The sequence below is a fragment of the Chrysochloris asiatica genome, unplaced genomic scaffold, assembly GCF_000296735.1.
Source record: "Chrysochloris asiatica unplaced genomic scaffold, ChrAsi1.0 scaffold00289, whole genome shotgun sequence".
Taxonomy (NCBI): Eukaryota; Metazoa; Chordata; class Mammalia; order Afrosoricida; family Chrysochloridae; genus Chrysochloris; species Chrysochloris asiatica.
In genome coordinates this window covers 3,108,823-3,121,909 of record NW_006408807.1, presented here as the reverse complement: position 1 = coordinate 3,121,909, position 13,087 = coordinate 3,108,823, and the positions used below count along the sequence as shown (strand labels likewise).

At 35.4% G+C, this 13,087-nt stretch overlaps 1 protein-coding gene across 5 annotated transcripts in view; it reads left to right on the top strand.

The window, feature by feature from the left end:
* Positions 1-13,087, top strand: part of MAPK8 (mitogen-activated protein kinase 8) — a 135,855-nt gene that overhangs the window by 77,162 nt on the left and 45,606 nt on the right. For 2 of the 5 annotated variants that reach the window (XM_006874609.1, XM_006874610.1), the window contains exons 5-9: positions 5,060-5,225; positions 8,248-8,319; positions 9,712-9,894; positions 10,182-10,306; positions 12,455-12,518. In XM_006874609.1, coding sequence (XP_006874671.1) covers positions 5,060-5,225; positions 8,248-8,319; positions 9,712-9,894; positions 10,182-10,306; positions 12,455-12,518 — 610 coding nt within the window. Of the gene's footprint in view, positions 1-5,059; positions 5,226-7,811; positions 7,884-8,247; positions 8,320-9,711; positions 9,895-10,181; positions 10,307-12,454; positions 12,519-13,087 lie in introns of all 5 variants that reach the window. The other 3 variants (XM_006874611.1, XM_006874608.1, XM_006874612.1) reach the window with 2 other exon arrangements.

Sequence of the window (13,087 nt, the reverse complement as noted above, 5' to 3'; positions counted from 1 at the left end):
GCAAATTCCCACTAACTTTAAAGCCCCCTCTTATATCATCCCATTGTTTTCTGCCTTTTTGTTGTTGTGCCATCAAGTCTATTCTGTCTCATGTCTTACTGATAAGAAATTGTCTCTTACTGATAAGAAATAGAGTTCTGGTTTGGTACTATTTGACAAGCAATAGACTGACTGCTAATGGGGTCGCCTTGAGTCGAAACTGACTCTATGGCACTTACCAACAACAACAACTGTAAAAATAGCATGAATGCCCTGTCTGATTTCTTCTGGCTTCACAAGGGGGAAGAAGAATCAAATTCAAACTTAGCTCAAGGCCAATTCTTAAGAAGCAGGTGTCAGACATGCTTCCACTCTACAACTTTCTTTATTTTCATCTTTATTATCACTCTCTGCTCACATCTGGGTTCAAGAATCCATTCAGTGACCACACAGAACTCATACACAGTCCTCACAATTAGGGGGTTTATTACAGAAGTGAACAGGGTCAGGATCAGAAACACCTCTGCTTTGCTGTATTGCAAGTACACCTTGCTCTTGTTTCTGGCCTCTCAGCAATGTGGCCCTGTTACCGTCTGCCCTGCTGGGGCAAGTGTTATAAAGCTCCTCTAGCCAGTCTGTAAGTGCCAGAGGGCACATTCTGCAAGCCAACCTCCTGCCTGTAGGCACTGTTTTACTCAGTTCATGGGCCTAGAAGCACACAGGTGCTCTGTCCTTCCATGCCACCAGCTCTGCCCCACCTTTGTTGTTGTCGTTTTTCTAAGCAGAGATCTCACACTCCACTCATGCTCTTCATTCTAGATGGCCCTGGGATCATCTGTTCCTGCTTCTGAGATGACTCCTTTTAAACCTAGTGGGATAGCAAACTATCCAATCCCAGCGTTAGAGTCCTGTACACCCTAAATTTGCATGGTTCTACCCAATCATTTGATGGAAATTAAGAAGATTTTGCACAGAAAGCCATATCAAGGTACCACAGTTCCCTATGACAAAGAATAGGCTTTCTTGTTAGGTCAAGCTGCTGAAAAACAGTCTTGAGGGATGGAAATAAGCATATTAAAAATGTATTCAGTCATGCTCTCATTATTGCCATCTTGAGGGAGTAGAGGAAGTCAGATTGGGTAGAGGGAAAAAATTGAATTCAGATGCAGTTATGCTAAATTCCTCAGCTGATGACTGTGCTTTCCTTTATGCAAGTCCTAGAAGAGGTATGTCCTTGGAAAAGGTGACTCTCAGTGTCTGACTGCAGTTCTTAGAGAAAGATACGCTAAAAAGTGTCAGCCATCAACATTCCCAGAAACTGTAAGTGAGTGCCTCAATTCTGAGCTGACATCACAGCACACATATTACAGACCACCCTTTGTGTCATTTGTTCTCACTTTCTTCATATAATAAGTTCTGGAAGCTGTTTCTCCAGAATTTTATTAGATCTCTTTTCCAGGGATCATGGAATGAATTACAGTCCCCATTTCTGCAGACATTGATTGATATTCATCTGCCTTCTCTACTGTTCATTTTAGATTCTACTTACCCTATGCTAGTACTTCTCTTGGTCTGAGATTGTGTATAACTTGAACTTTCTTCCCATAGGGGTCCAGTGCAAGTCAGTGTTTGGGCTGAGACTCAGAGGTCCAACCTGAATGAGGCTCTACCATCTAAAGTGTTGCCGGTTACTGTGGCATGAGAAGAGAAAGCTAAATGGTGTATTCTATCTCTTTTAAGCTTCAGCCTAGAGGTGACATACATCTCTTCTGCTTACAGTCCATTGGCTACACTAATCTTAGGGATTATAAGGGACCTGGGAAATTGAGGAAGAAAAGATTTTAGAATGTTTGTGAGCACCACTCTCTTTGCTACAAACTAAATTTTGGGCTTTTATTTCTACTTTTAAAACGGCTAATTCTTGTAAAGTTCGTGCAAGTCTCTTTCTCCTGTAGTACCTTACCAAATGTAGCCAATAGTCAGTCACCAATACACACTACTAAGACTTTGCTTTCCAGTATCATCTGGAGCAGAAGTCAGTAGCTGTTTTTGGTAAAGGCCAGATAGTCAATATGTAAGATTTTATGGATTATAGTCTCTGTCACAGCTACTTCAGTCTGTTGTTGTAACATGAAGGTAGCTATAGACGATATGAAAGTGAATGGGCATGGCTGTGTTCTAGTAAAAACAGAAAAGAGATAAGCCATATATATATATATATATAATTTTGTTTTAATACATCCTGTTCTAGAGCTTAGAGCTCATTGTGCAAGTACTCCACTTCCTGATTATTGCAGGTGACAATTCCATGAAATATTTTGCTATTATATTATTATATGACCTGGATCACCTTTCTAACCATTGATGTTCATTTCCTTGCTGCCTGCTGTTCAACTCCATGATCCTGTGGTTTTATAATAGTAACACCTTATTCCTGGCACTAATTACAGTGGCAGTAAATTTGAGTGTTATACTGAGTTAATGCGGGAGAAAGATGAGGCTTTCTACTCCCGTAAAGATTTACACCCTTGGAAACCCTGTAAAGGGTCGCTATGGGTCAGAACCGACTCGACGGCACTTAACAACAACAACAACAACTGAGTTAATGAGGAAACAAGAATTCTCAGTGGCTTAATTAACAGGTATTTCCCACACTGTACGTCCAGTGCTGATTGTGGTAGTCTGGAGCATGGGACTGGAACTCTGGTTTATATAGATGCTCAGCTACCCCCACTGACAGAGGGTTCACTCTGAAATGTTATTGATAACCAAGTAGAGGGAGAGATGATATGAGGAAGCTCTGCTCTAGCCTATCTCTTATCTGCTCCTACTTGGATCCTGTTAACTAGAACTAATCATGTGCTCTTTCTTAACTTAAAGTGGCCTGGAAATATGTATGGAACGCTACCAAATGTTAACTGGACTCCGCTGCCCTTTAACAGATTCTTACTTTCAAAATTATCCTCATGTATATTCATCAGCTTTACTAGCATCTTAAAAAGTATACATTGTATATTTATATAGAGGGAGTGAAAGTGGCGCTGTAGGATAAGCACTGGGCCACAAGATCAATTTGAAACACAAGGTGATGGTTCAAACCCACCAGTTGCTCCTCAGAAACCCTATAGAGTATACAGGGTCACTAAGAGTTGGAGCCATTGAGTTGTTTCTGACTCACAGTGACCCTGTATAGGGCTTCCAAGGATCAGCTGGTGAGTTTGAACCACCAACCTCACAATTGAAAGTGACTTTGCAGGCCAGTGCATTAACCCATAGTACCACACCGTATTCCATATATATATGTGTGTATGTGTGTGTCTATATATGTATATGTGTATGTACATAGATATAGATAGATAGATAGATAGATAGATAGATATAAATATATTTTAATTCCTCCAAAATAAAATACTTAAGAATAGTGTCTTATTTCTAGACTAAAATATATTAATACAAAAAAAAAATCTTTAATCATCACTGTAGACATTGCAGTAGTAATTTGGTATTGTTGTTAAGTGCTGTTGAGTCTGTTCTGACTCATAGTGGTCCTGTATAGGGTTTCCAGGCTTTTAAATCTTTGCAGGAGCAGAAAGCCTCATCTTTCTTTTGTGAACAGCTGGTGGGTTCAAACTACAGACCCCTGATTCATAGTCCAGTGCTTACCATATAGAGTCACCATGCTCCCTGCAATAGTTTCTAAGATTGTAGTATTTATTCTTGAACATGCAGTGTTGCCTTGTTGGCAATATTAGCAACATTAAGTTTATAGAATAGCAGTAATGAAAATTCTCATATTTTCCTTCACTAAGCCTAATGCTGTCTTTTTATGTTTCATTTCATAATACTATTAGATTGTTGTAGAATAATGCAGTGGACTGCAGAGTCTATTTGAACCATAAGTTCGGTGATTCTAACTCAGTAGGCAATCCTTGAAAACCCTATACAGGGTCGCTATGAGTTGGAAACAACTCTACTGCATTAATATCAGCAGCATTAGATTATATGGAGTCCTGGTGTGGCGCTGCTAGATAAACACTAGACTGCTGACTGCAAGGTCAAACCTTCCAGCTGCTTCTCGAAAACATTATACAGTGTTGCTATGAGTTAGAACCTAATTAATGACACTTAACAATGACAATAACATTAGATTATATTCCATGATGACCTGACAAAATATCTCAGATCGCATAAATGCTTTTCTGGATGTAAGCACTACAAAACTTTGTCTTTAAGGCCAGCTGTTTGTTTGTTTTTTTCTTTTGTATTAATGACTGATACTTAATATATGAGTTAAAGTCCTAAATACTATATACCAGTACAGACATTGGTATGTGTTTGTGTTATGGGTCTATGCTTGCTTGCTTTATTGGCTCATTGGTTCAAAATAGGATTCAGTGGAGCTAAGAGACAATGTTTTTAGCATGAAGCTATGAATGTTCATGTTGCTACCTTTCTTTCAATGGGCCAAATAGAAAATTCTTCACAAAGACATTAATAGCATCAAGCAGCAAGTAATTATATGGATCAGTGACACCAAGACAATACTGCCCTACCTTAATGCAGGAAAAATTTGAAAGCAAATTTGTGTGGTTTCACATGGCAAATCAGTGATCAAAAGAGTGTTTGGGTCCTTTATAATTGAACATCATCAATACAATATGCAAAGTAACCCATTGTTGATCCATAGTTTCTATATAAAGCTTTTAGTGATTAAAAAAAAATACTGGCAATACAATATGTAGATGACTGTAAATGCTTTGAGATACCTTTTCAAATCCTTTTTACTCCATTTGAGCTAAAGTTGTAGCTAAGCATAATTTCTAGTAAATAAAACATTACTAGATTCTCTAATAACTCTTAAGTACTCATGATTTTTTTTAAAAAGTCCACAAAGCTAATATTTTAATTATGATAAATCCATACACTAAGATCCATTATAAAAGAGAGATTAACAATTAACGTGGATTGTTTTGGAAGTGATCGAGTAACAATTATGTACTGCTAGATATATCTATATCATAGCAGGTTATTTTGTTATTATTATTATTATTATTGTCTTTTTTTTGTTCTGTTTGTAAAGGATTTAAAGCCCAGTAATATAGTAGTAAAATCAGACTGCACTTTGAAGATTCTTGACTTTGGATTGGCCAGAACAGCAGGAACAAGTTTCATGATGACACCTTATGTAGTGACTCGCTACTACAGAGCCCCAGAGGTCATCCTAGGGATGGGCTACAAAGAAAACGGTCAGCAAACATTATGTATTTGATTTTGTTCTTAATTATTTTATTTTGCTTACCAGATGTCTTATGTGAACATTTAAGCTGATTTGCACAGGTAAATGTGTATCACTGTTAAAATAGGTATCAGGAGTTTGAAAGTAACTGTACATTTTGTTCTAAATAGTTGGAAAAACTTAGGTCCCTGTTTCTTTAAATACAAATACACATATCATCTATACTACCATTAACTAAAAAATTTGCTGCTGTGACCCCAAAAAATGAATACAAGATGGGGTTGAGAAAGTCGTGGAAAAAATGTAATTAAAAGATAATGGAATATTTCCAAGAACTTTTTGAAGCCCCCACATATATGCTGTTTGCTTGCCTAGAATTATTGGTTTTCCTCTTTCCAGCATAAAATGTGAGAGTTAATTTACCTGCTATTAAACTTACAGTTATCAGCTGAGTAATTCAGTGTCATTAGTAGTTATAGCACTTAGTGTAAACTTCAAGAGCTACAATAATGTCATTCTTCAAAGCTGGTGAATAATGAAGGTTCCCTGCTGGAATAAACAATAAAGCATTTAAAGCTCGTTTTGTGTATGAATATGGCTTATCATAGTCTTAGAAATCCTTCAATGAAATCACCAATGTCTTTTCTCATGATTGCAGCTTTCAAATATATTTTGTTTTTTTTTTAAGGTTACACCTTAAGTTGCGGAGTCCCGATATGGTGCTATAGGATAAACAGTGGACTGCTAACCACAAGGTCAGTGGTTCATACCTACAAACTGCTCCTGGGAAACCCTATACAGGTTCACTATGAATTGGAACCGACTCAATGTCAGTTAACAACAGCAACATAAATTGTGTTCTGGATATTTAACTGAAGTTTTCAATTCTTTACCAATCTGTAGGGAATACTTCATTGTAATTGATTTTGTCCAATATAATACTTATGAAATTTTTTCTTATGAGCTTATTTATGAATATTACATTTTCATGAAAGTTGAATCATACTAAAATATATTAAAGGATTTGTATGTATTTTAATGTAAGATTTTAGGGAAACTTTACTTACATGTTGTGTGTCATCGAGTCGGTCCAACTCAAGAGCAGCTCTATATAGGGTTTCTGAGAGCAGCTGGTGGGTTTGAATTGCTAATCTTGCAGTTAGCAGTCCTGTGCTTATCTTACACCACCATATCAGTTACTTCCATAGGCTTTCCAAAATTATTTCCAGTTTTATTCTTAAGACTCTACTATGAAGTAACATAGCAGAAAGAACAGCTATTTTCTAAGTGCACTGAAGTAGTGTAAAGGGTGGTGTTGTTGTTGTTAAGTACCATAGAGTCGGTTCTGACTCATAGTGACCCTGCACAGGGTTTCCGAGGCTTTAAATTTTTACGGGAGCAGAACGCCTCATTTTTCTCCTGCGGAACCGCTGGTGGTTTCGAACTGCTGACCTTGAGGTTGGCAGCCCGACTGGTAACCACTACGCTACTAGAGCTCCTTTCTGTCTAATAACATCCATTTCTTGCTCCTAAAGAATTTTGGCCTATAACCTTCAAAACTAAATAAAAATTTCTAATGCTTTTCCTTTTAATTTCCTTTTAAATTTACTGACCTTCTCCTGTTGAACTTCATATGTATACTCTACCCTTTTTAGCTGATATTCAAACTCAAAGGTATAAATTTGAGGGTATGTTACTAGTTTTAATAAAACAGAGAGAAAGCCCCAAATTGCCTCTTTTTATGTCTAGCAAATTATTTTCAGCATTGAACACTGGTGAAGGTCAGTAAATTTGCTTAGGAGACTCTAGCTATTTAATCTGTCTGTGAGGACTTTTGTACTATATCCAGACTAAACAAACTTCAGCCAGAAGCAGTATTGTTTGTGGGTTTCAAAAATTTAGGTTGGAGACTTCTCTTACTAAGTTTTCTAAATTGGATTAGCTGTTCATTCTCTATGCACTGGTTTCTTTAGGGGCAGTAGGGTAAATGTAGCATGATGTTGTTGAGAAAATAATTGGACTTTTAATTCAGAATAAACAAAGCATGTCTCAACTACATAAATTTATTAAATCTAGTTTTAAATTAACTTTTTACTGTAATTATTATCAGACATCAGTCTGTGTTAAATATTTTAATGTGCTCCACTAATTCTGTTCATTCTTTTCCTTATTTGACTTAAAGAAAGACTATATGCACAGTTGAACTTCAGAATAATAGAAAGATTTCATTTCTACAATATTGCTACCCAATGTACATTTTCTGTCTTATTTACAAAGTTTGTGTTTAGTTCTGTTCTATATTTTATCAATAAATTCTCAAGTACAAAATGGATAGGCTTTTTAATTATGTAATTTCTGTGCATATCTCTCGCTTTAAAATTAGATGCATTGGAAAAAATGGCAACTGTGTTTTCATTTGTAAATTAAAGTCTTTTGGGAAATAATTTGCTTAAAATTTATTCCATTAACTAAAATTAAAATCACTTTTTTTTATTTTTGTAATGTTTTTGCTCTTGTTATAAAATACCGTCATATTATGCTTCTTTGATTTAATGACCATTTGCTTTGCTTTTCCTTTTGTGCTGCAAACATATAGTGGATTTATGGTCTGTGGGGTGCATTATGGGAGAAATGGTTTGCCACAAAATCCTCTTTCCAGGAAGGGACTGTATCCTTGTGCTGCTGCAGCAGTTTAATTAGTTAGACAATGAAGTTCCTTAAGTTCTCTAATAAAAATTAATATGCCATATTCCTACATAACATTTTATTTAAGCATATATAAAAGTTTGTGACTGTTAGAGTTCAAAAATATGTTTACATAAAAGCTGCAGTATCTGTAGGCTGCACCTAGCAGTAGGCCATACAGTCTCTGCTGGTAGTCAGAGCCCATTCACTGTCACTCATTTTTATTTTATACTGCTTTTATTATTTTAAACTGTACATAATGTCTGTGATTTTTTTTTTAATGTTTATATAGTTTTTAAATTTTTAACCAAAATCTTTATGTTAATGTCATTGCATTTTGTTTTCAGTTGACATTTGGTCAGTTGGGTGCATCATGGGAGAAATGATCAAAGGTGGTGTTTTGTTCCCAGGTACAGATCGTATCCTTATCTTTGGCCTAGAATATAGTTTCTAAAGGTCAAAATGTAGGACAACACCATAGCTTGGTCAGCTATAATGTGTTTTATATTTATATTATCAATAAGGTCTCCTGATATGGCGCTGTAGGATCAACACTAGACAGTGAACCACAGGTCGGCAGTTCAAACCCACCAGCTGCTACTCAGAAACCCTATATAGGGTCACTATAAGTCAGAATCAACTGGCTGGAACTTAACAACATTACTAATAAATAATGAAGTAATGTTAAATTGCTCTTTCAAAATACCACCAGCTATTTAGCATAGACTTTCCTTACCTTCATTAATTATTTCATATGTTAATTCTGAAAACTTTTTAAGTATAATTGCTGACTTTGAATTGACTTATTTAACCTAAATCATAAATCAGGGCTTGCATTAAGAATTGCTAGTAATTATATACTAGAGTAAGTCTAGAAGTACTTAGATTTGATATGAATTTTAGAATAGTATGTTACTTTTGATCATCCTTTTTTTTTTTTTTTTTTTTAACTCTTCACCCCTTTTGTTTTGTTCTGTGTACTTTGTCTTTTGCTTGTCTCATTACCCAACATACCATTTTTCCTTTGATCTGAGAATTTCATCAGCAATTATTTTTGTATGGAGATGATTAGGCTTGAATTCGTGCTTTTTATCTGTCTGAATACTTTTAACGTATGTATTAACAGTGGTCTGTGGTGTCTTTAACAACTCGTAACACATAAAATTTTAGGAGAAAGATTTAGAAAAGCCATAGTCACTGTTTTATACCTAGAATGTAAAAATTTGATGACAGTAGTTCAAGGTATCCTAACTTTTACAGATTAGTAAAATACTAGTCTGTTTCAGATGTCTTAGCTTTTTAAAATTTTTAGTTATTAATGTAATCCAAATAAAGAATGACAAAAATGCCATTTTTTTCCATAGTCATCATTTTTTTCCTATTGTAGCATTTTCTGTTAGTTATAGAAAACTCAAAGACAGGATTCATTATACAAATATTTCTTACTCTCTAGGAAACGCATTCACATTTTCTGATAAGTTGGAAGAAAAGGCAAATCTTATATTCTAGAATCATGTGCTATTTGCATTTAGTATCCCTTTGGGTGATAATTACCATTATTCTTTGAGTCACTTACAATTTTTATTTATAGCCTATGAGTTTCAGCTTCCATTTTTATAGTAAAATTGGTACTAGTATATTTCCATTCCCCGCACACCCATACCACCCATATACTCAGTAAATAAAGTTAACATTTTAACTGCCACGTTTTTTCATTTTTTAAAGAACCATTTTCTTATTATTTTAATATGGTTATTATTAATATGTTGAACATTAGATATGGAGTATTTTTCTTAGCAGTATGATATTAGATATTGATCAGTGGAATAAAGTTATTGAACAGCTTGGAACACCCTGCCCTGAATTCATGAAGAAACTGCAACCAACAGTCAGGACTTATGTTGAAAACAGACCTAAATATGCTGGGTATAGCTTTGAGAAACTCTTCCCTGATGTACTTTTCCCAGCTGACTCGGAACACAACAAACTTAAAGGTACCTTTTATAAATATATACATTTAAGCTAATTTTGTGTGTATTTGCTCATTCAAATTGTTGTGTGAATAACCCAAGGTTATCTCTGTACCCAGTAGACCAGTGTGAGGTTTTAATTATTTATCCTTAATTTTATGTACTTTAAACATATATTTGATCTGACTTTGTAGTAAAAACTTTTATTTTTTAAAATAAACCTTAGAAATTAATGTGTCGTTTCTGAAATTTAGTGATAATTTGGAAACTTTTACAAGATGATGTGTACATTAACATCATTGTTTTTGCAGCCAGCCAGGCAAGGGATTTGCTATCAAAAATGCTGGTAATAGATGCATCTAAAAGGATCTCCGTAGATGAAGCTCTCCAGCACCCTTATATCAATGTCTGGTATGATCCTTCTGAAGCAGAAGCTGTAAGTTCTTTTCGTAATGTTTGAGAAATATATTGCATTCTTAAAGTCAGAGTTAGAGTTTGCAGGATACCTTTTAATTTAAAATAAAAATATAGTTGTTGTTGTTAAGTGCCATTGAGTTGGATCCGAATCATATTATCCCTGTACCGGGTTTCCAAGGAGCAGCTGGTGGGTTTGAACTACAGACCTTGCAGTTCATGCTGATCTTGTGGTCCATTATGTATCCTACAGTACCATGCTAGGACTTTAAAAAATACACGAGGGTGAGTCAAAGATTATCCATACTCTGCCTTGTAGAATTTCTTTTAATCAACTTTTAGAAAAGACAGATACATAATTTTTCAACATAATCTCCTTGCTTTTCAATTCACTCTGTCCTTCTGTCAGCACACTTCTTATTCCTTTATTTAAAAATGTTTTAGGCTGAGCTGCAAGTCACAAATATACCACTATCTGCACTTCTTTACCAGAAGTGAATTTTCATCATTGAGGGGCTGCTTTCAGGGTACCAAATAGGTGAAAGTCTGATGGAGCAAGATCAGGATTATAGAGAGGATGCTTTAAAACCTCAAAATGAAGTTTTTGCAGATTATCAAAAGTATGGGTAGAGGTGCACAGACATGCATTGTCATGCAAGATCACAGTGCCCTTGGATAGCAGTCCTATGCATTTAATCCGAAGTTTGGCCTTTAGCTCTTCAGTAAGCATCTCACAGTAATGAGCACTATTGATTGCTGAATCTTTTTCCTGATACTGGCCCTTGAGAATCCCTGAAAACTTTTTAAAAACTTCAATTTTCCAGCTGATGGTTGATTTTTGAAGTTTTCCTTGGTCGACGATTCAGGATATTTCCATTCTATACTCTGCCATTTATTCTCAGTGATGAATCCATGTCTTGTCACCAGTAAAAATTTATTTAAAGTAACTTTACCTTTAGATATTGGTCCAAATTTTGTTTTCAGATGTCCAAAAGCTCTGTTTATGCTCCTTCATGAGTCGCTTTAGTATTCATCATACACAGACTTTTCTAAATTTAAGTCTGTAGTGGATTATTTCATGGGGAGAGCCATGGTTGATTTGCAAATGATTTGCCACATAATCCACTGTCACTCATCGTTAGACAGAATCATTTCCCGTACACACTCAATGTTGTCATCAGCCATGGACTTAGGCGTTTTAATGTCACTGCAGTGTGGATAATTTTTGACTCATTCTTTTATATATATTAGAGATGATTATTTTTTATTTTTTATTTATTTTTTTTTTGGTTTTGCATAAAGAGTACCTTTACTAATGAATATATTCAAGTACTTTCCACCACCACCACTAGCTGTTGCTGACTCAATTAGAACTCATGACAGTTCATGTGTGTCAGAGTAAAAGTGTGCTCCATAGAATTTTCAGCGAATCACTTTTTCAGAAGTAGATTGCTAGGTCTTTTTCAAGGTGGCCCTGGAGTGACTCACATTGTCCCTTTGCAGCCAAAACTATTTATAAATTACATCACTCAGGGACCTTTCCACACACCTTTCTATGCGTAATAAAGTTGCTTCTCATGGCCCTTGCCTTCATCTTTGATACCTGACTAGAGGAGCTACAATATTGAGCAGCTTTGAGGAACATCCTAATTTAAGTATGTTGTTATTGTTAAGTGCTCTCGAGTTGGTTCCGACCCATAGCGACCCCGTATAGGGTTTCCTAGCTTTGAGGAACATCCTAATTTAAGTATGTTGTTATTGTTAAGTGCTCTCGAGTTGGTTCCGACCCATAGCGACCCCGTATAGGGGAGTTCAAACTGCCAACCTTGTGGCTCAAGTTAACATTTCAGTCCAGCATATGAGGACCCCTAATTTAGGTATAAGACAAATAATTGTTTGTATACAACGCACTACAAATTTTCAGGATGTAAATAAAATGTGACAATTCTAAAAGCTAGAGGTAAAGAAAAGGATGACTAAACATCCATTTTCCCTGAAGTGAAGAAGTCTTCCAAAACTAGTCTTTCTACATAAGGTTGTTGATAATTGATCAATCCTGCTTTAATGATGTATGTTACTAGTCATCCATTAGACTAGAAGTTCAAATAATTATAAGAATGTTATTTGTTTTCAATAGACAGACTCAATTGTTACTGTCTTGGTTTTTCAGCCACCACCAAAGATCCCTGACAAGCAATTAGATGAAAGGGAGCACGCAATAGAAGAGTGGAAAGGTAACATTCATTTGATTCGTAGCAGTAAAACTGAAAGAACTTCAGACTTTTTATGTTGATTTAATCTAAGGAACTTAAAATATTTTCTATTATTTGTAACTAATTTTTATAACAGTAGAGAGTAAGTTTTCTTCCCTTCCTGACTTAAACTCGCAAACTTCCCACCCTAGAAACAGACACCATCAAGGTCTCTTTTGTGTTTGTCCATAGTCTATGAATATACAAACCACAAATGTGTGTCTTTAGTATTTTCCTATTCTCTGCTCCCACGCTTTTTAACTACACATGGCTATCTACCCTACACACTTTTTTCTGTAACAATATATCTTGGATATATTATTCTCTCTTTATCTGTAATGTTGACTCTTGAATGGAAATTGAGAGTGCTGATTGCCACTGCATTTAAACTGTGTGTGCACAGTTTTTGACACCAGAAGCTTAACTACTAGTAGCCTGTTTTTGTGTGGGAGCCTTACTGATAACAAAAACAGTCAATTAAAATATTTTATATATTAGATGTATTATATACTGCACCAATATAGAAACTGAATTTTCAGTAGGAGATAAAA